This window comes from Mauremys mutica, chromosome 1, assembly GCF_020497125.1.
Source record: "Mauremys mutica isolate MM-2020 ecotype Southern chromosome 1, ASM2049712v1, whole genome shotgun sequence".
Lineage (NCBI taxonomy): Eukaryota > Metazoa > Chordata > Testudines > Geoemydidae > Mauremys > Mauremys mutica.
Window position 1 is genome coordinate 173,102,917 of NC_059072.1, and position 24,425 is coordinate 173,127,341.

At 40.9% G+C, this 24,425-nt stretch overlaps 1 protein-coding gene across 2 annotated transcripts in view; it reads left to right on the forward strand.

Annotated features, from left to right (window-relative positions):
* Positions 1-24,425, forward strand: part of EPHA3 (EPH receptor A3) — a 306,893-nt gene that overhangs the window by 266,595 nt on the left and 15,873 nt on the right. For both annotated transcript variants that reach the window (XM_045001919.1, XM_045001920.1), the window contains exons 13-15: positions 2,149-2,358; positions 13,429-13,578; positions 16,231-16,424. In XM_045001919.1, coding sequence (XP_044857854.1) covers positions 2,149-2,358; positions 13,429-13,578; positions 16,231-16,424 — 554 coding nt within the window. The remainder of the gene's footprint in view (positions 1-2,148; positions 2,359-13,428; positions 13,579-16,230; positions 16,425-24,425) is intronic.

Below are 24,425 nucleotides of genomic sequence, written 5' to 3' on the forward strand. Positions count from 1 at the left end.
TCAATTCCTTAATCCCTTGAATCACTCTGAACTGTCCCGGACCAGTTTTGAAACATATCAGGAAAACACAGGGATCCTCCTGACAGGGCCGGCTCCAGACCCCAGCGCGCCAAGCGCGTGCTTGGGGCGGCATGCTGCGGGGGGCACTCTGCCGGTCGCCAGGAGGGCAGCAGGCAGCTCCGGTGGATCTCCCGCAGGTGTGCCTGTGGAGGGTCCGCTGGTCCCACGGCTTCGGTGGACCTCCCGCAGGCATGCCTGCGGATGCTCCACCGGAGCCGCGGGACCAGCGGACCCTCCACAGGCACGTCTGCAGGAGGTCCACCGGAGCCGTGGGATCGGCGACCGGTGACCAGCAGAGCGCCCCCGGCGGCGTGCCGCCATGCTTGGGGCAGCGAAATTGCTAGAGCCGCCCCTGTACATTATAACCTCATACCACTTTCCTCATGTTCCTTTGCACTGCATATCAAATTTAAACTTCTTGTCTTTGCTTTCGGGGCCCTGCATCACCCAATCCCAGCTATATCTTCAGCCTGATCTCTGCCTGCATTCTTATCCATGCTGCCTGCTCCACCAGCAAGGCCTTCCTTCATAACTTGTGTCTCTTTTTTTCCACAAGCATCTCAGTGTCTTCCTCCATGCTACCCCTTTGTGCCAAACACTCCACCCTCATCTCATTCCAGTCCCTCCCTAAAACTCTGTCCCTACAAAAAATGCTTTGCCTGCAAAACTTAAATTTAACAAAAAGCTTGAATCACTCATACAAATTCCGGCCTATGGAGAGTACCTGTACAATCTTATTTCTAATAATACTTGTCCTTGTTCCCATCCCTGGGGTATGTTATATGCTCATTTGCCTGCGCGGTCCATTATTGATAATGTGATCTCTTCAGAGCAAAGACCTGTCTTTGTGTTCTCTATGCAGCGGCTAGCAATCTATAGGGCACTATAAAATGATAAATAACGTAGACTGCCTACTGTTCAGACCCCAGTCTGGCCAATTACATTGTGTCCTACTTATATACATAATGCAATTTAACCGGTTCATTGGTTCACTGTATTTCAGATATAGTGTATTCATTTCTATTTGCTAATTTATTCGTTGAAATTTGTATTTTTAACTTATCAAGTCATCAAAGTTAAGGCAAGTTTCAGGCAAATACATCCTTTCCAACCATGAGTCTCACTCTGAAAGTGAATGCCATGAAACACTTGACTGCCATTTCAGTGCCAGTTCTGCCATATGTTCAGCTAATGTTTACATGGCCAATATTGTCCCTTGAGAACAATGGTCAAAAGTAAAACTTATGCTCCTGTCTTTCAGTAGGGTTCATGTGGTTTTACCCATGTGTGAGTGAAGAGTCCCATTTATATAGTAAGCCTCCGCATGGGGCACAGAAGCCACCCGCACTGATGTGACTGCAGGAGTGGGGGTTTAATGTATTTGAAAGCTGATCACTGAATACATTTTATTTTTGGTCATATGTAGATTCACATAGCAAGATGGAAGCAAATATTTTAACAAGCAAAACACATTAGCAAGATCTTGGAGGCTGAAAACCTAGCCAAATTATGAATGCATACATATATTGGTTTTCAGCCTAAGAACTGTGACATAGTGATTTTGATTCTGAAGCTGAGGAAGATTTTGGAGAACAAATTTAGATTTGGATGGCATTTAGCAATTTCTGAGTCAGATAAGCATTTGCAATTTTTAAAATTGCTTCTCTATCCATATAACTTATATTATTGCACCGTCTAAAACAGGGATTTTCCTAACGGATGGATCAGTGGGAGTTTTGTGTTTAACTCCTATTGACTGCCTTGAAAATCCTAGCCTCAGTGGATGCACACAGTTTAGATTTATCTGACATTTGCACCTATCTTATATTTGGGCAAGTGAAATTCAGGTGGGAGTAAACACAGGAACAGCTAAATTTTATCTGAAATTAAAGCCTGTCCCTTGTTTGCCTCCAGCTGATTCAGAGATTATTCTCCTTTAGTCACAGCATTTTCATGGATGGTTTTGATCTTGGGTCTCTGTTTTATAAGCCCTCCATGTGCAGAACTCCCAGTGACTTCAATGGAAAATCTGTGCATAGTGAACTTGTACAATCGATCTCTTAAACATGCATTCTGTATGTTTTGCAGAAACATGATGCTCAGTTCACAGTCATCCAGCTAGTGGGCATGCTTCGAGGGATAGCATCTGGCATGAAGTACTTGTCAGATATGGGTTATGTCCATCGTGACCTAGCTGCCCGTAACATCCTCATCAATAGTAATCTGGTTTGCAAAGTCTCGGATTTTGGCCTCTCTCGTGTATTGGAGGATGACCCAGAAGCTGCTTACACAACCAGAGTGAGTTCATATGTTTATGCCTTTCTTAATTATAGCTATAAAACTGGGGTGCTGGAAGTGCAGTCTGAGACCACATGTGACCTCAAGACTCCTAAACCGGGGCACATGGACCATCTTGTCCTGTGGAGCATGGGAAAATCTGATCAATAGCTGGTTAAACTTGCTGGTGAGCTCACTGCAGCCAATTCCTACACATTTGTCAAGAAAGATACAAGTATAAAATTATAGCTCTGCATTTATAGTTGGTGGAAAATCATTCTGTGGATATGTCTATACTGCACGTTCACTTAGGGTGATAAATAGAGTACATACACTGCACGCCCCCCTCGCATGGGTATAAACAGCAGTGTAGACAGTAAGCCACTGTTTAGTTGAGTAGAGTAAAGACATGCTGGAACCTTAGGGTACGTATCTTATATGGCTCTCTCCCTACCTAAGCAGTGCCTCCCCCACTTACACTGTTATTTTTAGCAGTGTAGTGGCCTGGTGCCTCTCCACATCCGAAGCCTTTCCCCACCACAGCAATGAAAGGCTCTGGCAGAGGGGAGGCAGCAGGGAATGGTACAGCAGATTGCCCTTTAATGCAGATGATTGTATAGCAAACATAAATGTTATTTTTACCTTAACAGAGTTAGGTCATCAGAGAAACAATACATGTTTATTAAATGCTAGCAAATGAGACTTCAGTGGAACAGCTTAGAAGGCAGTTAACTGCACATGAATGGCTTTCTTCTCTTCACGCTTATTTTAGTTAAAAACAGAAGTAACTCTATTGAAATCAATTAAGCTATAACGGTATGTGAAAGCATAGTGAGAGAGGACTCAAACCCAAAGCTTTCCGTTTGCGGTTTGCCACTGTAAAAATTGTAAAAATGAATGGTAGTTCATTGCTAGAACTGGTCAAAAAATGAAAAAGAATTTTGCAGCAATTTAGAAGTTTATCTGTTTGCATCGTACAAGGTCTGGAAAGGACCTACTTTCCTTTTCTCTCTCTTCCCCCAAGAATTTTCAATTCTGAAAAGCCAAAAAATATTTATGAGGGGGAAAAAATCAGTTTAATGTAAAACAAGGAAAAGGGAAAAAAGGAAAACAACAAGGCGGGGAGGGAGGGAGGCAGAATGCAACCAAAAACTAATGGAAAGAAGAAACAAGAAAAAGGAACATACAAAACATTTAAAAATGATTTAAAAAAATTCAATACAAATATTTTCCAAAATGTTCTGTTTTCAAAAAGCTAATTTTTGGACCAGCTCTATTCATGACCATCTGATGGTCCTGGGAGTAGGGAGGGCTTATGTGAAATCAAGCACATTTAGCCACTGAGCTGGGGTTTGTGTGAATCAAGTACTGCAGTGATGACTGTTCTAGATGATCACTTCCACGTATGCTTGTTGCCCTGCAGGATTCCTCCCCCTCCCTGCATAATTTGTATTGCCCGCCTGCTGGCATGTGAGAACCTTCACCTGGCCTCAGCAAGGTGGATGAAAAGGAACAGGAAGGGAAAAGGGATTCTTTCAAGAGCAGGAGAAGGGAACTTTTTCCCCCATCCTCTACTCCCAGTCTAGGGATGACCAGATATGGGAGCCTACCAGAGCCAGGAGACCCCAAGGAGTGGAGTGCCTCTTGTCTGCCTTCTTGATTGCATTTTGCCTGAAGAGGCATAGAGATGAGACTCTCTGCTACTTCGTCTTTTGTTTGTGGTAAAGATGGAGTGGAGCATGCCAAAGAACTCATGGCATGGACCCAGAGCTGAGGAAAGCCTGGGCCTTTTCCATTTTCCATGCTAAAGCCTTAAAGGGGCAGGGCAATAATTTTCCTTTGGCCATTTTTACCTTATTTTGGAGCCCGCTGCTACTGCTCGAGGCAAGCCACATTATGGCCAGTTTAAGACCTAAGAAACCTGTTAGTCCCCGGTATGTTGGAACAAAAAGTTTTCTGCCTACCGTCCACCTCCTTTCTATGTCTCTCTGCTTATTTACATTTAGATAAAGAAATCAGATATGAAGAAACCATTTTGCAAAGCGTGCTCATGTGCATTCAATAAACCCCATCTGCCATTCATGGCACATACACAAACTACTGCAGGAAATTACCAACATGATTAGAATCTCTTAATACAATCTAGACCACATCTAATTTCATTCGCAGGATAAATGGGAGACTGTATAGTCATCCTTTGAAATGGCATCAGAAAGCATGCTCCAGAGGTGGGGAAGTCACTTCGTTCACAATTAAGACATCACTGTTTAGGGTTTAGCTCTGAGATTGTTTAGATCCTCATTTGATTTCCCTGCTACTATAATCCAGAGTGCCTGTGCTACTTCTTTAAATTCATATGACTCTGGGTGAAAGGGGGCAATTGGATTGGTGGTTGTCCCAAAAGTTTGGTGATAAGATAAAGGAGTTTCAAAGCTCTGTGCCAGTAAGGACCACAAGTTACCATTGTGTGATGACCATTCTAGGTTAAATGAATTGGTGATTGCCCACTGGAAGGTGCGAGTGCCATTTGTTACAAAAGCCACCATTTACTTTTTTCTGTAGCTGGCATTCGTGCTGCCTTTCTCAGCAGAGAGGGCAGTGATTGAACTGGCATGTATATAAATCTATCTTCACACATCTACAAAATGGGGGTAACACTTTCAAAAGTGTCTAGATTCCATTTCAAAAAGGGATCTAGGCACTTAAGTCTCATTGACAGTCAAGTCACTTGGTCACTTTTGAAAATTTTACCCTGAGTCCTTCTCAGTTCTGTTTCAGGCTCATTAGCAAAGAGAAGGAATGTTTGCACTGCTGCTGCCTGGTTATTTAGCTAAATAGAAGACTGTTTCCTAGACTGTCAATCCCAGGAGATTTCACAGCCACTAAATTCATATGAAGGAAAAAAAGGGACCAAGTTTTAAAATAATGGAATAGTCCCATAGAGTTTAATGCATTTACCAGCCAACGTGTGGGGTAGCAGTTACTCAGAAGCTTTCTGAAATTGACTAAAGAAATCAAAGCTGTAACCATATTTCCAAATGTTCGCTTTCAGATAGTGAAATAAGATATCTTAAGTGACTTTGTTGTTCGATAATCCAGTCCTGCAAAAAGAACTCATCCAGGCAGAGCCCCTGTGCATGTACAGACCCTCTGTGCAGAGCCCCAGTCACTTGGCATACACTTGGGCCATTCTTTGCTCAGGAGGAGGGCCTTCGTATCTACATTTCTATTAGGAATATAATTTTACAGTCTTTATAAATAAGTAATTGGTAATACTCATGCTGTTCTGCAAGTCCTCTGAAGACCAATCACACTTGTATAAAGGCCATAGTTGTGCTTCTCAGATACAAAATATTTATGTACTCTAGACTAGTGACTACCTTAGACCACTATTTAAATGCATATTTAGGCACATCACCAATGTGCCTGACATTTAATTGAAGAACGCAGTCCAATTAACTGTTAGTCTCTCTCTTTCTCTCTCTGAAGTCATAGTTCTAAATCCTGTCCCGTGTTGTGTGGGTGCCTTGGAGGGTGAGACCACAGGAAGCCTCTCTTGCTCTATCCCACCTCCCCTAAGCATTTACAGAGTTACAGGGTAGGATTGTCACCTACCACTCAAGAGGACATTACCTCATGGGTTTGGTTATCATGTCCATTAATGCACAAGGGGAATCACATTCTGCTAGTTAAGGGAATAGGTCAGGCCTCCAGCAGCCACTGTGAGGCATTCTGTCCTGTACCAGCTAGATGGCTCTTGGACTGACCTCATGCCCAATACAACACTGATTCTCCTGTCATGTGACCCTATAGAGTATGGGTCTGGATTCTGCCCTCTCATTTTTGTTGCCAAATTCTTCTAATCCGATTGTTAAAATCCATTTCTCTTGATTCCTTTCTTCCAGGCACTTGGTCAAATATCCGTGACAATCGCTTTCTAACTGATTATAAATCAAAATACGAGATTGGGATACGTAGGCCTAGAAGCAGCTGCTGTGTGCTGGAGTACCAGACTCACTCAAAATAAATTGAAGGCTTTGTTTAGTTTTGGCAGATTTATGTTTCACAGTTCAGCTACAGTAAGAATCACAACTCTGTTGACAGCAAACAAAACCTTCAATTACTACTGACACTTTTGCTCCAGCACACAACAGCAGATGTCAGGCCTAGATAGCCCTGGCTACTGATTTGCTACAACAAAGGTCTGTAGCTGCTGTATCTGCAACTATCACCTACTCCCTCCTTGCATTCCGGTGAAAGTTCTCTTTTTCCTTTGTTTGAAAGTATACCACATCTTTACCTTTTTGTGAGGCCCTTAAACAGGTGATTAAATGGCAGGTGACTGACATGGCTTTGCTTATATCTACTGTACTTAGCATAGACTTTCCCAGGCTTTTTCTGGGAAAGTGGCCCAAGTGGATTATATTAGAGTGTGGAAGAGTCACAGTTTGGGACATGTTCTGGAGGATGTTATATTTTGGACATTGGTCTTAATTTGTATGTCGTGTCAATCAACGAGAACTTGCACAGTCTCCCTGAACTTCAAGTGGGTGTATTTTTCAAAAAAAAAAAAAAAATCTAAGAAATAAACTTAGTGTAGCTGTTGAAAGTCACTGTTGTGCAGTGGGTCTCAAACTTTTGTACTGGTGACCCCTTTCACATCACAAGCCTCTGAGTGCGACCCCCCACCCCTATAAATTAAAAAAAATTTTTTATGTATTTAACACCATTATAAATGCTGGCGGTAAGCGGGGTTGGGGTGAAGGTTCACAGCTCACAACCCCCATGTAATGACCTCACGACCCCCTGAGGGGTCCCAAGCCCCAGTTTGAGACCCCCTGCGGTACTGGGCTAAGCAGAGAGGAAAAAGAGAGAATAAATAGCATCAAATAATGTACGTTTTTAGGTAATCAGATCCAAGTGTATTACAAAGACATTTTCTTACAGTATGCAATGTTACAGTGCCATAGTGCTGTAACATTATATATTCAGTTCACTAGCCATAGTAGCATTCAGCCATTTGAATTAGCTGAGCTAGTGCTTTTCATTTTTATTTCATATGATCATATAGAGTGTATTAATAAGCCTGTGGCTTTGTTTGAGGCTAGGGCCATGATTATGTTACTACTAGGAGATCCGGTGGGTTACCCTCAGTATTTTTTTTTTAATTTCCATCAGTATGATAATGTCAAACTCACACTGACATAGCAGGAAACTAAGAACCTCTGGTCTTAAAAAGTTGCCAGATTCTAAAATAATGACATACTCCCACACATGTGTAACTGCTCACGTGACTCAGACACTGTCTGACATGGCATTATTCTACATGCCTGGATAGGTCCCCACAATAGCCCTTTGTTTTCTCTTGGTTACTTTGTTTATGCCGTGCTGGCCAAATCAATGCTTTGCAGTCAGTGCTCAAGGTGGGGTGCACCCATTTCACAATCCTGGGGTTCATCTTCAGATCTTTCTTTAAAAATTAAAGAAAGAGGAGGATGCAGGGGCAGAAAGAATCTAGCTTGCTATTTTTTTCCTAGTTACATTTAAAAAGAGACTGTGCTGGAAGTGTACATAATGGTTCTTTGTCTTCAGAAAATAAGTGGAAAAATAGGGCACCAATAGGTAACTGTGCACATGCATGTACATACTTATACACTTGATTATACCTTTGTGGGGTTTTTTGGCATGCACTGGTGGGTCTCTGTGGGCATGACATTCGCATGCACATTTCTGTAGGCATAGTTATAGGGTCCTCATTTTGAAATTTGGTTCTATGTGTTCCAGTTTGCCCAGTTGCTTTTAATTTTAAAGAACAGTAGCCCAACAATATTAGCCAGGGTTTTGCCTATGTTAATGGAAGGAGCTTTGGTAAGTAAGAAGCCCCAGCTTTGGCAAATGCCCATTTTTGTTTCATAGCTTAATAGAAAATGTTTGATTTAGTCTACTGCGTGATTAACCATAAGTTATATGATGTCTTTGCTATGGGTAAATCATAAAAATTAACCAGAGTGTGTTGATGCAATCTCCAACTCAGACAAGCATTCCTTAGAGAGAGAGAGAGAGAGAGAGAGAGAAGGGGTGGGGAAGATTCTGCTACTTGAGCAATTACTAAATGCTCTCTTTGAGTTCACTGGCTTTTAAAACTAGAGTAGCTTGTATCATTTTTTCAAAAGATGGAGGAGTGCATAAAAATTCTAAGTTCAGTTTGCTACAATTAATGAGACTTTTTTATTTGTTATTTAAAATATGTGGAAATATGTGAAAATGTTGCACCAATTTTAAAAAAAAATCCTTAGCTTTTGGTGCTGAAATTATAGTCCAATAAGCAGGACCTATTCAATATCAGTGGATACTCGTAGCTAAAATAGCTAAAACACCTTGCTAAAAGCTTTGGTTTCACTCATGTTTATGAAATCCTTCTTCCTTCTCTCAATAAAAGTATTTCCCAGGAACATTGCATAAACTCATATTTGATTTTCAATTCTGGATGCTTGGGTTCTATAATCTGATTTTCAGAAAATTCTAAAGTAACATATGAGATTCTGTTTGATTTTAAAGTATCACTTTTGGGAAAAAAGCATTTAAAAGTTTTCTGTGGAATTTAGATCTAAGATGGCTCAGTTTTCTCAAAATGTTGAACTTTAAATGTTTTAAACTAGCTTTCCAGTTTTATTTTCTACTGTTTCCCATTTTTTTAAATACATTCATTAAAATTTAGACTCTTCCTCTTTTTCATGAATTTGTAGTTCTGCAGTAAAAGCAGGCAAATGTGATGTTGCTTTTGATTTGAAATTAGTGCCAGAATTCCCTAACATATACTGTGCTGACTGAATAATAGCTTCCATACCACATGCAGTTGAAATATTCCACTTTGTAGCATTGAGTCCTAGTCCCATCTGGTTATGAAAATGGTGTATTGTATCCCTTGCTTTTAAGTTATGTAGATTTATTATGCTTCTTATATACTTGTACCTCTATAAACCTATCAGGTATTGTGACAGTAGAGCAGAGGAGTTTTATGTTTCTCAGAAATAACTCTTCTATCCTAAGATCTCAGGGTGAAATCTTGGGACCACTGAAGTCAGTGGTCCCAGGATTTCACCCCCAATGCATAGATAAATGCCTTCAGCATCACGAACAGAGCTATGGTAGATGCTTAGGAGAGAAAAAAAGCTCTTCACTTTCAATGGAACTTAACTTTGACTAGATAGGCATACATTCTTCATAAAACCAATGAAAACGTGCATAAAAAGGAACTTTTGATGTTTTATTGAATTTGTCTTTCATATGATAATACAGGAGTTTCTAAAACATTGGAGAATAATCCCACTATTTTTTATTAATTGAATATTTTTTCCCTTTAAGATGATATCAGGTAAGGACTTTGTGCTAAACTATGTATTTCCCTCCCCTCCATGAAATGCTTACCTTGTACTGTAAGTTGTACTTTACTGTTATTTCCCATGTTCCTGGGATGCCTACATGTTATCTACATGTTGACACATACAAGTCTTTTCCTTTTCTAAACTTGTTCAGAAGCTGAAGCCAGTTGGGCTGGAAAGCATTTGCATTTATTCCCTTGCATTGTGTTGTTAGAAATTGGCACTCATTTTGTCTTGGGGAGAATAAAATTGTATTTTGCAACCATTATAATCTCACTTTTTTCTTGGCTCTTAATTCAAGATTGGTCATGACCAGGTCAGCTCCTAAATCAGGTCTGGGAATTCAGACTTTTGGTGAGTCCAATCTTGAAGGCTCTCATTTGACATCGTCTTAAGAGGAATAAATAGGCCATTACCTGCATGTAAGAACAACATAATTATTTTCCTCACATAAACAGAATGTTATATTAAATAGCAGATGTTAAATAGGTGTACTCAGTATCTGAAGGCAGTTGATGTTTGAGCTGAGTTGCTTATTCATGGAAAATGGGCAAAGAGTAGAGATGGCTATGCTGATTCTTTTGGATTTGGCAGGGGTATTTAGTACCATTGGCCACAACATGGTATTTACATGTCTGGAAACCTGGTGGTTTAGTTGTAGTTGTGCTTCAGTAGATCAATTATTTTTCCGTGGAGAGGACCCAGAGGCTAGTAGCAGGCTGTTGTTCATCTGCTCAAGAGCTTTGTCATGTGGTGTACTGCAAGTTTATATTCTGCCTGCCCTCTGTTCACTGTGTAGATGAAACCAGGGGACAATGTGAGATATTCTGGGTTGCAGTGCTATTAGTATGCTGATAATACTTAGCTCTCTGTCTTAATGTCTCCCAAATCAGATGGTGCAATCACTTGGCTTTCCTGGTGATATTGGTGAGTTGGGAAACACCTGGACGAATTGCCAGAAGTGATACCTGAATCCTCGATTGAGGGAGTTTGTCTCGTGTTTTTTACACAGGTTTACAATATAGGATCCACTGCTGTTTTAGAAAGCGGACTAGTGATTTTTTTCCCCCCTATCTTTGCTTGGCTAGGAAGTTGCAACCTTTCCTATCAAAGCAAAGCTCAACAGTTATCTGTTCCTATGTCATCTCCTAGCTACATAACTGCAAAGTGCCTATCCTTGAGGATCTCTTAGAAAATTCACTTAAATGTAGAATTCTACTGCTGACATACTCATTGGTGTTTCATGCTGGCAACACATTACATCTGTGTTCCAGAGACTGCAGTGGGTACATATTCATTTCCAGATGTAGTTCAAAGGTTGGGTTTGATCTATAAAAGTCCTTTGTAGTTTAGGTCCCAGGTAGCATAAAGGTAATTTTACCCTGACAGTTGAGAGCAGCTGGGACATGTAAGGAGATGGTCTCTAGAATTGTACTTCTGAAGACTGGCCAGTCTCAGTGTAAGGCCCTTGCTTCTCAAATCACTTTCCCCTTCCACTGACAGAACTCAGTCATGTGACATGGCTTATTGTTTACTCAGGCTGTTTCTGAGCCGGTGAGATGAACAGGAGAGTTTCAGTTGAGAGACTCTTCAGAGTTAGAGTGTATGTGGGTGTGGGTGTGTTTTGTACCTTTAGACAGGGGCGGCTCTACAAATTTGGCCGCCCCAAGCAGTCATGCCCGGGAGGCGCCCCCGAGCCGCGGGAGCAGCGGACCTCCCGCTGGCATGACTGCGGCAGATCCGCCGGCCCAGGCTGCCGCCCCCCCCGGGAAAGGGCCGCCCCAGGCGGGTGCTTGCCCCGCTGGGCTCTGGAGCCGGCCCTGCCTTTAGATTACAGCTCTTCTATTCGCATTTACTTGTTTATCATGCGACCCTGAAGAGGCGGCTATAGACAAACTTTATGCTTAAAAAATTAATACATATAATAGAAATAGTGGGTTGAAGCAGTGGGTTTGGTGGTTAGCACTCTGGGATTCTGAAAAGTTGGGTTTAATCCTCAGCTCTGCCACAGACTCACTGTGTGACCTTGGCCATGTATGAAGAGAGGACAGTATTATTCCTCTTCCTCAGAGAGGTATTAAGACCATACATTTCTGAATGTTTGTGTGGCTCCCTAATGTCACAGAAATGAGGGCTGTGAGAAAAACCTATAAATACAAATACAACGCATTTTACTCAGTCTGAGTAGGGGACATCTCATTTTGGGTGTTGAGTTTGAAAGAGGAAGACTGTAGGGCCAGTCTGGCTTTGGAACATGGATTAAATCTGCATTCTGGGAAATGGCTTAAAACACTGCTCTTTACTTGTTTGGGGTTTTATTTTACAGTGATGTGGGGACAGCAAAAGGGACTAAACCCATCTAATTTTGAGGGATTCATGTGACATGAAGATTGGTGTAATGGTTAGGGCATGAGCCATGGAGCCAGGAGAACCAGGTCCACCACAGACTTCCTGTCCTAGTGGAGGTCTGTTCCCCAACTCTTAAATCGTGATAATAGCACTTCCCTGCCTCACAGGGGTGTTTTGGGATAAATGCATTACAAATTGTGAGGCACTCAGATTATGCAGTAATGGAAGTTCCTATATATTGATATCATTTGAGCTGAAGCCTGAGCTGGATCTTTCACAGTCCTACATATATTATACATCCCTGGTGTTGGAAATGACTTGAACCTGTCATTGTATTCTGCATTCAATTATGTTCATTTCTGAATTATTTTATGCCAAAGTTTTGTTTTACTGTGTAATATGGGCTTGTTTTCTCATGCATGACCCCAAATCATAGACTTACAGATTTCTGTAAAAGCTGGCGCCTTTGGAAAGTGACTCAGTCTCTTCCCTCTAGTTCTTGTGTTGCAGAAACGCAGCCTGAGGCTCCTTGCGTGCATTTTGTTAATTTGGTTTATGGCACGAAACAGTGGTCTCAATCAGGGACTATGTTCCCCATAACAACAGATCTAATTTTAACGGTAGTTTTTCTTCTTTTCCAAGTTTAAATCATTTAATGATGGCTCTTCTCATGACAGTAAAAATGGCTTAGGCCAGATTCTCGCTTATACAAAGGGGTGCAAACAGAGTAGTTGTCCCCTGACTCTGAGAGCTGATGGATGCTAGCCCTAACCCCAGCATTAGTCTAATTATGCCCCTTCATGTGATCCACATGGATCTTATGCAAGCAGAGGATTGGCATTAGTGAAGGAGAGCTGCACCACTTCCCCTCCCTCCCCCAAAACATGAGAGTGGGGCAGGAAGTGTAGGAGTCAATTCTGCCAGTTTTACACTAACAGGAAGCTCATCTGCACTGGCCATTTATGGCCAGAATCTGGCCCCTCCGCCCCATTTGGACGGCATAAAGGGGTTGGATCAGAACTGAGGAGCTGACCTCTGACAGATTATTGCTTCTCCACCTGAATTCAGTGAGACTGGCTCATCAACCCTTTCTTTAAATGTAAATAAATAAATTGATGATTTGATTTATATAGAAAAAATATATACACATAGAGCTTCAGAAGAGTTTTGTGATACAATATAATGCACTATGTGTTATATAAACCATTGTGATAAGAAATGGCTTGCTTCCGTGGTAAATGGTAATAGAATTTTGTAACTTAAGGTATTTACTATTCCATATGATCAAAATGGCTATAGGTAACAAAGCATATGTAGATGTACATGTGTTACAAGAATTAAAGGATTGTTCTGCTTCCAGGGGGGGAAGATTCCAATCCGATGGACATCACCAGAAGCCATTGCATACCGCAAGTTCACCTCAGCCAGTGATGCATGGAGCTATGGGATTGTCCTCTGGGAGGTGATGTCCTATGGAGAGAGACCATACTGGGAGATGTCCAATCAGGACGTGAGTATATTGTAGTCTTCAGTTATGTTCTCAAATAAAAAATCAAGCTGTGAGAGGAAGTGGAGCATAATGAAGCCAGGTGGCTCCTAGTTTTTGACACTGACATTGAATAAGATGTAAAAAGGAAAGTTTCCAAGTCTCCCTGCTTGTAGAAAAGACCTGTAGAATTTAAATGAAAATGATAATCTTTCTAAAAGGCTTTTGGACCACTATGTGCAATGTAACAGAGAATTATATTCGTGCTGAGATATTCTAAAAGGTGGATTTAAAAAGTCTACAGGAAAGATGTCATTCTTTTTTACACTACAGGGATTTTTAGGGCCATTTTAATTGAACCAGGCTAAATGTCTGTAGATCCTTTTTGTTTCCATCTCTGTAACAGTCTATATATTTTTTCCATAAAGGTTGAATGCACAAGTAAGTTGTTATTGGAGCCTGTGAAGAAGAGAATGGAAGCATTTGTACTAAGACTTGAATTAAGCAAAAAAATTTCTGGAGGCAGTCAACAGATAACATGAGGAGATAGTTTCATTTGTTTAGAAGACCTTTAATGTGGAGTTATGTCTATGTAACATACAGGTCTGCCATGCTTTTTGGGTTTAATTAATTCATTTCTGCTAACATGTTTGTTTTGTTAGAGGCATAGCATTTCCCAAAGTAAGATTCTTTAAAAACAAACAACTATTGTGTTGTTTCTCTTGATATATTTCACAAGTCAATTATAACCCCAAATTTTTGGATAGAAGTAAAACTATAACTTTCTGTCACAAATGGGCTGGGCAAAGATTTTCTGATGATTTTCTATGCCCAATTTTTAACACTAAACAAACAAAGGAGCAGAAATGACAACTAGAATCAGGCCGGCAGAGCATTTTCTTTCCGCCTTCGCCTAAAAATGTGAATATAAATACAAAAATTCATTAAAAAACAAAACAAAACTGTCCCTTTCAACTAAGGACTCTTGGCTATATCTCAGACTTGAACAGAAAACTGTATTCTTTTTAACTAGGTGTCATAATGTGTCTACTATTGGTCAGGATTAATTAATTGCATTTAGATTGCAGTGGGATGCCTTCCACAATATCTGTTCATATTAAAATGAAATACAGGGCAAGTGTATGTGTGTGTTTTTTCACTACAGGGCTACTTAAACCACATAATGTGTTTCTAGCTTATTCCTGTCTCAAAATGGTTTTCACTGCTTTGGAATCTAGCAGTCCTGAAAACACAAATGCTAGTGTAGTATCCCCTATATCATCATCTAGTTTGGATATGTAATTTTGTAACTCATATGCAAAATCTATTATCTGGAGTGGTAAGGAAGATTGTAACACCAGAAGAGAAAGGAAATGGTATCATATACAAAAATCTTATAAAATTTTAGATGCAGGGCAAAATTTTACATCAAGTCTCTGATTTCAGTGAGGTTATGCCTAGGCAAAGAAGAAGATAATTTGACCTGCACTGTACAGTAGAAGGTATGAAGTTTTCATATTAGCAACCTGCTGTCAAAATGAGATCTATTATGTTCTAAAGACTATGTGTTGTGCTCTCTTCAAGGATCCCCATACTCAGAATTTCCATTGGGGGGTATATAGGTGAGGTATCCTATTGATTATAATGGGAGTTCAGCTGTGCATAGGGGAAAGCATATAGCACTAAAGATACCTACATGGTGGCTTTGATGTCTTCTGAAGTATAAGTATTAATACTTATTAATGAAGATATTGGAATCAAATGATCAATAATCAGATCGTGAGTGACAACTCTTATAGTCCTAAATAGCGACAAAGAGTCCTATGGCACCTTATAGACTAACAGACGTATTGGAGCATAAGCTTTTGTGGGTGAATACCTGCATCGTCAGATGCATGTGGTGGAAATTTCCAGAGGCAGGTATAAATATGCAGGCAAGAATCAGTCTAGAGATAACAAGGTTAGTTCAATCAGGGAGGATGAGGCCCTCTTCTAGCAGCTGAGGTGTGAACACCAAGGGAGGAGAAACTGCTTTAGTAGTAGGCTAGCCATTCACAGTCTTTGTTTAATCCTGAGCTGATGGTGTCAAATTTGCAAATGAGCTGAAGTTCAGCAGTTTCTCTTTGGAGTCTGGTCCTGAAGTTTTTTTTTTCTGCAGGATGGCTACCTTTAAATCTGCTATTGTGTGTCCAGGGAGATTGAAGTGTTCTCCTACAGGTTTTTGTATATTGCCATTCCTAATATCTGACTTGTGTCCATTTATCCTTTTACGTAGGGACTGTCCAGTTTGGCTGATGTACATAGCAGAGTCCTAAATGTCCTCCAACTGTCCACCAATCTGGTCTTTGTTGTAATAGAGCCCACATCTTATGAAATGTAGCATTTTTGTGGCTTTAATCTAATCAATGTGAGTTTGGATAAGGTTTTTGGTTGTTGTTTTTTTTTAGAGTCTCACTTTCCTCATACTGTATCTTAACCTTCCTGTAGCACTTTCTGTATATCTAATTCGCTACATGGTTTACTTTGCAGATAAACCAGAAGTGTTACACTGCAAGACAACTGGCGAATAAACACATTTGTTTAAACATAAAGGATCTGTGCTAATTTGTTTCACAAGACTGATAAAAGAAGTTAATTTAATTGCCTCAACTTTCCAAAAACTTTTATCCTTGTTAGGTAATCAAGGCTGTGGATGAAGGGTACCGCTTACCACCTCCTATGGACTGCCCAGCTGCCTTGTATCAGCTGATGCTGGACTGTTGGCAGAAAGACAGAAACAACAGACCCAAGTTTGAGCAGATTGTCAGCATCCTGGACAAGCTGATCCGTAATCCCAGCAGTCTGAAAATAATCACCAATGCGGCTGCAAGGTGACATGTTAAATTCTACATCACACTTAATGAAAATAAATGTTTGCTTTCTCCACCTACAGTAATTAAAATGTGTTTGCTTCGTCCATCCACTTTCTCGGTTTTATCTATTGCTTATTTGCATGCTTGAAGGCTAGAGGAAGCTTTCTGCTCTCTGGTCGGAAGAGATTATTGTAAATAAAAATATAACAGATGTTTGTTTGGGCTGGTGACCCAGCTAATTTTAAGATGAGATGGAAAAGTGTTAAACTCAGGTAAATGAATATCTGAGCTGCAAGTCATGTTGGTTTTGATCCTGCAATGTGATGAAATCCCTGACCCCCCACCCCCCACTGACTTCAGCTGATGCTGAGGGTGCTCAGTATCTCACAGCTACTCTGATTCAGCAAGGTACTTAAGCACATAAGTAACCCCATTAACTAGAACCAAGCGACTCAAATGCTTATAATTAGGCAGATGCATAAATATCTTGCTGAACTGTGTCCCTGAAAAGGTATGTGATGCCCCATTCTCTTCTGGCCTCATCCAGCAAATTACCTACACATGGGAGTACTCCCATGTACTTCAGTAGGACTAATAGCCTTAAAGTTAAGCATGCACTGAAGTGTTTTGCTGAATCAGGGCCTTAATAAGGATCTCATTTCTAACATGAATGCTGATACAATCTTCTAATTGCATTAAAAAGTCCCATTTACAACCCTGTTTATCCAGAGAGTTCTGGGACATAAGCAGTGTCCTGATAAAGAGGAGGGAATAACTGATAAATGCCCTTGCATTTGAGGACAGAAGCAGGATATGGTTAAATACCATAGTTCTGATTAAGTAGGGTATAGATTAACAGGTCTGTACTGCATATAAAATACCTGGGTCTTAAAGAGGCTGCTATGAAGAGGCTAGATTTTAAGGCTGTTTTAAAAGGGGGTTGCACCCTGATTTTAAGTGTAAATGCTGATCACAGGGTCCAGACTGACAGCCTGGAGTCTGATGTCCTATATCCACAAAATAGGTACAGCCTGGGTAGTGGCGGTGTGGGTTACACATGTGTCACGGTAATGACCTGAGGGGACCATCTTTTCAGGAGAGAGAATCAACAAAGTATAATATTACATGTCCTTTAAAAATGAATCCCAGGGGATTATTCTTTTTTTTATCTGTTTTAAAAATATTTTGTCTTCCACAGCTGACCTAGCCCTTACTAGATCTAAATTCTATTCCATCATGGTGAGCTAAGGGGAGGTCATAACAAGGGAAATGAGGGTGGAGCTGAAAAAACTTGGTTAGTGTTTAAGCCTGCTATGTAAATAGAATTGGCCTGGCTCCTTTTCCTCTTGCTCCAAGCAGTGTTTTTTTTTTCATGAGGTAGAAGCTTGCTAGTCTAATCACTTCTCTCCCACTAGTACACAAAGAAGGGAATGGGCAGAGGAAGGCAGCAATGCTAATGGGCTTGGTTATTAAAAATATCTAATGAGATTTGATTCTCCTGCACAGTAAACATGTTTTAATAATTAATTGCTGGGGTTTTTAACACATTGTGAATGATAAAAGTTTATTAGGATAGCTATTCCATGTTCTATAGCTGTTGATTGTATTAAAACCAAATTAGTTTAAGCATTATCTTCCCCAGTTAAAAGTTTGTGCTAAATGTCTTTTAGGCCCCAGTTCAGCAAAAGACACAAGCATGTACTTAAATTTAAGCAAGTGCATTAGTGTTTAGCTGAATTGGGAGTTGGGAAAAAATTCCATATTTCATTTTGGTTTTAGCTTTGGATTATAGGAATCAATGCATACGTTTTTTTTAGCATTTAAAACAAAATATTTATTTGTTTCATCCATCTAATACCAACCCATGCACAGAATTCTTCTGTAACCCCTACATATCAAAGTATTCAGAAACTAGTTGCTACAGTTCAGGGGTGAGTTGCACTTGTGAGCTCTCTCTGTTCCTCTGTGGGCACTCTTTCCAAGTGAGAGGCTTATATCTCAGAGAGTGGAACCCCATGGTTCACCCCACCTGAGACTGGATCATCAAGTTACAGCACTTCCTGTTTACTAACCATATTTACCCCAGCTGGCCCAACGGGGAATTGAGTCCTATTTTAGAATTCTCTCTGAGACCAATATGAGATTTCTGTGTCTCAGGACAGCTTCTTCAAAAACAAGTGTGAAGTATTGGTGAATAGAAATTTAACAAGCAGAAAGAAACAAGATTGAAACAATAACGGCCTCTGTGCATCTTATCTGGCCTAAACCTTATCCTTTCTTTGCCCGTGTAGGTGGATTCTGCTCATCAGTCACCCCTTCTGAGCATGAGGCCCAGCCTGCAGCTCTCTGCAGGCCCTTTCTCTTAGTCTGAGACAATCTCTGAGTTCACGGGCAGACTTTTATTTGTCCCAAAGTTCCTCTGTCTGCCCTTGGACCCCGAGCCTCATCCAAATTTATGCATCTTCACCAGTGGGTCAGGTTGATCTTCAAAGCAGTCGGCTCTCTGTTTTGTCCTTTAATTACTGGTGAATAGGTGATGCTCAGTAGAGTTAGTCCAGTCTTCCTGTGTATATGCCTGCCAGGGTGTTTCTAGACTGCAGTCAGAGGTATGACTGAAGCACTTCTTTGATCTAACTAGCTGGAGTAACAATAGCAGTGAAGCACGGACTTCAGCTCGGGATAGCTGCTTGAGTACGTACCTAGGATTGCGGGTAGGGTTGAACAGTCTGTACTTCTTTAGCGTCACTTCTATTGTTACTCCAATTAGCTAGATCAAAGCAAGCTCATATAGGTCTTCATATGCCGCGATCTCACCTCCAATTGCAGTGTAGACATACCCTAGTTGTGTGCTGGAATTTACCCTGATGATCACATAAGCCCTGACAGAATAGCAAACAGGGACATGTAATTTTCATAACACATTCATTACCAGTACTCTGGCAAATCTCCCTTTACTCTCTGCAGGCATGAGAGGAATAGACATGTGCAACAGGAAAAACGCATTATGATCCCTCCGCCCCCCAACACACAGTCCAAGTATCCGGACTGTGCCCAATGGGCTAGGTTGGAGGAATCCTCTCCCACAAGTTACTCTACAGCAGCTACCTGAGACTGCAGTAGCTCACGTGACACCTATGCCCTTGTCAATATTTGGGAATCACCAGTGGAGCTACATTGCAGTAGCTCCCACTCCTCCTTTAACCCCCACTTCTGCCCTGCTTTTAGAATCCTGTTGTTGAAAGCATTCTGAAAGTCTCATGGAGCTGTGTCCTGCAAATCCCTCTTCCCTTTGTGTGTGTGTGTGTCTCTTTCTCTCTCTCTCTCTCTCTCTCACACACACATACACACACACACACACACACACACACACAGAGCAATGGAACCAAGTTAATTCTGCTGCATAAAGGAACCTCTAGGACTGTGGGTGGGTGTAGAAATTACCCCCAGATATAAGGATACAAATGATCGGAAATAATTTGTATGGGAATCTATTTTGCCTGATGATATTTTAAAAAAAGATATTGTAGATATAAAATCATCTTTTTTATCATTTTTAACCTTAAATGTGTTTGGTAATCCGCTGATGTTTGTTTAAAATAATCACTACCTTCTTACATCCAAATTACATGCATATTACTATAGATATGCAATATAACTTGTCACCCTCCTCTGTTGCATTTCTTTCTCTCTTATGTTAGGCCCCAGTTCAGCAAAGCACTTAAGCATGTGCTTAGCTTGAATCCCGATGAAGTCAGTTCAGCGTGAATTTAAGTGCTTTGCTGAATTCAGGGCCTCAGTCTGCACATACATATTTCATACAGGTGCCCCACTCTGCCTAGGCAGGAGTCTGTGATACAAAAATTAAGTCAAATAATTTGATTGTGTTTAAAGGGATTGGGGTTCCTGGGTCCCACTCTTTTAGTCCCCTTAGTCTAGTCCCTGATTCCCTAACCTTGAAAGGGGTTGCGGGTAGTAATATCAACTACTTAAATGCTCGCCTTGGGGCTTCCTGAACCTATCCTACCCAGATGGTACAGTGAAGTCTGTTGTCTCCTTGTAGGCACAGTGAATGGCCTTCCTGAGAACAGTCCCCCTGAAGGTGTCCAGGAGTCTCTCTTGGGAGCTGTAAGAGCCACTGTCTCTCTCTCAGCAACAGTCTAGAAATTCCTGCTTTTAAGACCTTATTCCACCCCTGACATGACTGACAGGGCCAGAGGGGCAGGGCCAGCCCACAGCAGCTCTTTAACCTCTTTATCACTGCTGTGGGGTTTATGCACCCCGTCACACTTTCTTCCCATGTGAAATCCATGTTCTTCAATTATGTAGTCTTTTTGTGAAGTCTCTCTTTACTTGGCTGTGTATGTACTCCATGGGCTCAGATGTTTATATCCCCTGTGCCTTCTCCTGTACACGTAGATGTCTAGTTTTGCAAACTGATGTAGAAACTGAATATGGAACAAGTGAAGTTGTGCAAATCATATAATTTTGCCAAAGCATTGCATAACCTAATCATAATTTCCTTTCATTCATGTCCTGCTGTTCTCTCTTGGTATCTGAGTATTATGTTGAGTTTTATTATTGAATCTCTAGGTTGTTTGGATATCTGTAGCCTGGAAGTGAGTTCATAGTTCTCTCAGTTTTCATCAATTCCATTATGTTTCTACTTGGGCTTACTATTTTTTGAGTCCAGTGTGTATTACTTTCACATGGGTGAACATTTCACTCAATTACAAAGAGATGGAAAGCTTTCCAGAATTCAATGGGTGAGTCAGAAATACTTCATCCATCCTGTAACAAGTTGGTGAAGCTGGAAGCCAACCGGGATTCATTGATTCTTGTTTCATTTGTGAGAGACAATGAAAATCCATTTCTGACCTGCTTTAATTTTGGTCATGTGCTTCTCAAGGAATTTTAAGACTGACGAGTTGAGCAAAAAAACTCCGATTTTACTTGAAGCATTCCAACCAATGCCAAATATACTGTTGTGTTCATCAGGGAATCATACTGTGCTTGTCCAGGTACCAGTAAATAATGATGATAATTTCAATCGTATTGAGATCAGAGAGATTTCTGCCCATTTTTGCTCATTGGCACTAACTCTCATTGTGCTTAAAGAAGGAAAAGACTCTTTGCCATGACTTTTTATTCAACAGCTCTGGGTACCAGAGGCTGATATAAATAAATTGACCCTTTCCCCCCTTAGAATGCTAAATAATTAGGACTTATGTCTAGTGTACAAGTAAAACATTTGTTCTCCTTTTAGTGCCTCCATTTTGACTCTGTTAATGAGATTCAAACAATAAATAAATTGGAGGTTGATTTATCCCTTTCAGAATTATCAGCATTGGACACAGGTCAGAATGTGACCTTGTTCTTCTTCAATTGCGTCCCTCTGCATGCTCCACTTCCCCATGTGCCTTTGAGCAGAGATTTTGGTAGCTGAGCCTGTTTGGCCTGCTCGTGCACCCTACACGTCCTCGTGGCCTGCACTGAGGCTATTGAGGGCTTTGTGGGTTAACCACCCTCTGGTTCTTCTCAACTGCCTTCAGGCACATACTAGTTAGTTCTTTATTAGTAGTAGATTTCTGCTGGCTGTGAGAGGAAAAAGATTCTTTGCCGGAGCACTTTAACAGTTCCTAGGTTTGGCAGAATGCCACCCAATGAGACCATAAGTATGGTCAGGAGAAGATTTAATTATGACCCCATCCAAAATTTGTACCTATGGTTTCTTCTGAGTTTCACATTAACCAAATTATCCAGTTTTCTTTCTTTCTTTCTTTCTTTCTTTCTTTCTTTCTTTCTTTCTTTCTTTCTTTCTTTCTTTCTTTTCTTTTCTTTTCTTTTCTTTTCTTTCCCCCATCAGTCTATACAGGAATCTGTCTTCCATACACTATATATGAAGAGGTCTTTAGTCTTTTACTTAAATAGAACTAAACCATTCAGGAAGATCCCCTAGACTCTTTGTTTCTATTGCAAATAGATCTAAGGGAGCTTCTGTCTCCACACAAAGACTTTCTAAATGGATCCCTGGATGCATTATTGGCAATTGCTGTTCTGCTGAGGTTCCATCTCCCTTATGAGTGACTGCACTTTATCACAATCTACCCTAGAGCCCTACTCAAAGACATTCCAGTTGCTGAAATCTGCATGGCTGCAACATGATCTTTGGTACATACGTTTTCCACCCCTTTGTTTCACTAGTAGGTAATGCAGTTCTTTCTTCTGTGATGGACTCTGTTCCAAAACTCCCTTCTCCTTAAGAGGTTACTACTAGGGAGTCACCTGAAGCCAAGTATCCACAGGGATACTACTCAAAGAAGAAGAAGAGGTTACTCACCTTGTACAGTACTGGCATTCTTTGAGATGTGTGTCCCCTAGGGTGCTCCACTATCTTCCCTTCTTTCCACTGTTTTGGAGTTTCCTTGCTATAGAGAAGAAACTGAGGGCAGTTCGCCCATGTAGCCTTCTATGACCTCGGTATGGGGTACACGGATAAGTAGGGTGTGTGCATGGGCTAAATGGGCACTGCTACCAAAAATCTCCAATCAAAGGCTCAGGGTGCATGTACACCTGAATTGCACCACCCACAGGGAGACACAGTTTGAAAAACTCCAGTTACTGCGCAAGGAGAATAACTTCTCCTCTTTTATTACTTGCTGTTAGTGTGATTCGGAATGGATCTATACTGTTATTCTCAACTCAGTATTCAGAGCTTTTACTGTGCAGCCCTCATGAGCATTAATGGAAATTCTAAACTGGAAGTGCTAGAAAACAAACTCTGCAAAGCCATTGCCTGATATAGTAAGCATTAAGCCTGCCTTGAGATTCACAGTACAGCCAAATGTGAGATGTGATGTCTGCATAAGGCAGGTCACAGGCACAAAATGGAACAGACAAGGAGCCAGTACAATGTTTTATAAGCCTTCTAATTGCACTTTTTTCTCTTTTAAAGAGGTTATAGATTGTTTTAGAAATAATGACTGGATGGTGTTAATGGGCAGACACTCAGCCAGTCGTGAATTCCCAAGAAATACCCTATACCATGACATCAGTTGCTTAATTGCATAGCTAACACTGCACTGTGTATAACAAGTTGAAAATATATTCCTGTACACAGTGGTGGTTTTGGCCTAAAACATCCAACCCTGGTAGCTAGTGTTGATCCTGCTGGGAAAGTGTAAAGTGAATTATACTGACACTGAGGTAGGTGACTTGTTGAGTCATTACTTTACCTGGATACGTGGGTTTGGAGATGGCTCCCTGGAGAGAGATGACCTAATGTGTGGGCTGAGTGGCTCTGAGTGAGGAACTTTAGAAGCAGCCAAGGCTGAGAAAACTTAAGCTACTCCTATTATTTTCTTTGTTAATAACGCTAGACTCCATGTAAATAGGATGTAGACTATGTTTTCAGAGCAATTTGGAAAATGTAAAAGTAGTGTCAGGAGATTTTTGTTTTTAAGACACACTGGAAAGGGGGAACCAAAAGGGGAAAAGAGGTGGGTCCTGAAATGGGTCAGGGAACAATAAGAATTACAGCAGCAGATCTTTCTGCCGCTTATAGCAGCAGGCCTGGGTGGCAGCACACCAGGAACAGCAAAGACTTTTCCTGGAGCAGATGTTCCAGAGGATTATTAAACTAGAGACACTGCTCAGACTAGCATTGGGTATTGACCTTTACCTGTCCAAGATAATGACTTATAGGTTTATCTAGTCACTTTCACTGACTCCTAGCTGTCTGCTGCAGCAGCAGCACATCACCCTTCTGTGGGGAACAAGGGAAGAGGATTCCTAGGCTGTCTATTTGGTTTTTAACAAGAGAGGCACAAGCCTGACCCTGAGCAAGATGCTGCCATCCTGGACTTCCTGGAGACCTTGGAAGAAAAGTACCAAAAAGTTGTTTCAGGGTGAGCTCTTTTCTTTTGCCCAGCAGTTGGACAATTAGGCAGTGCATTGGCTCAAGCCAAAGGAATGAACTGCAGAACTGATGACTGAATTATTTTAGAATAGGATTTGAATAGT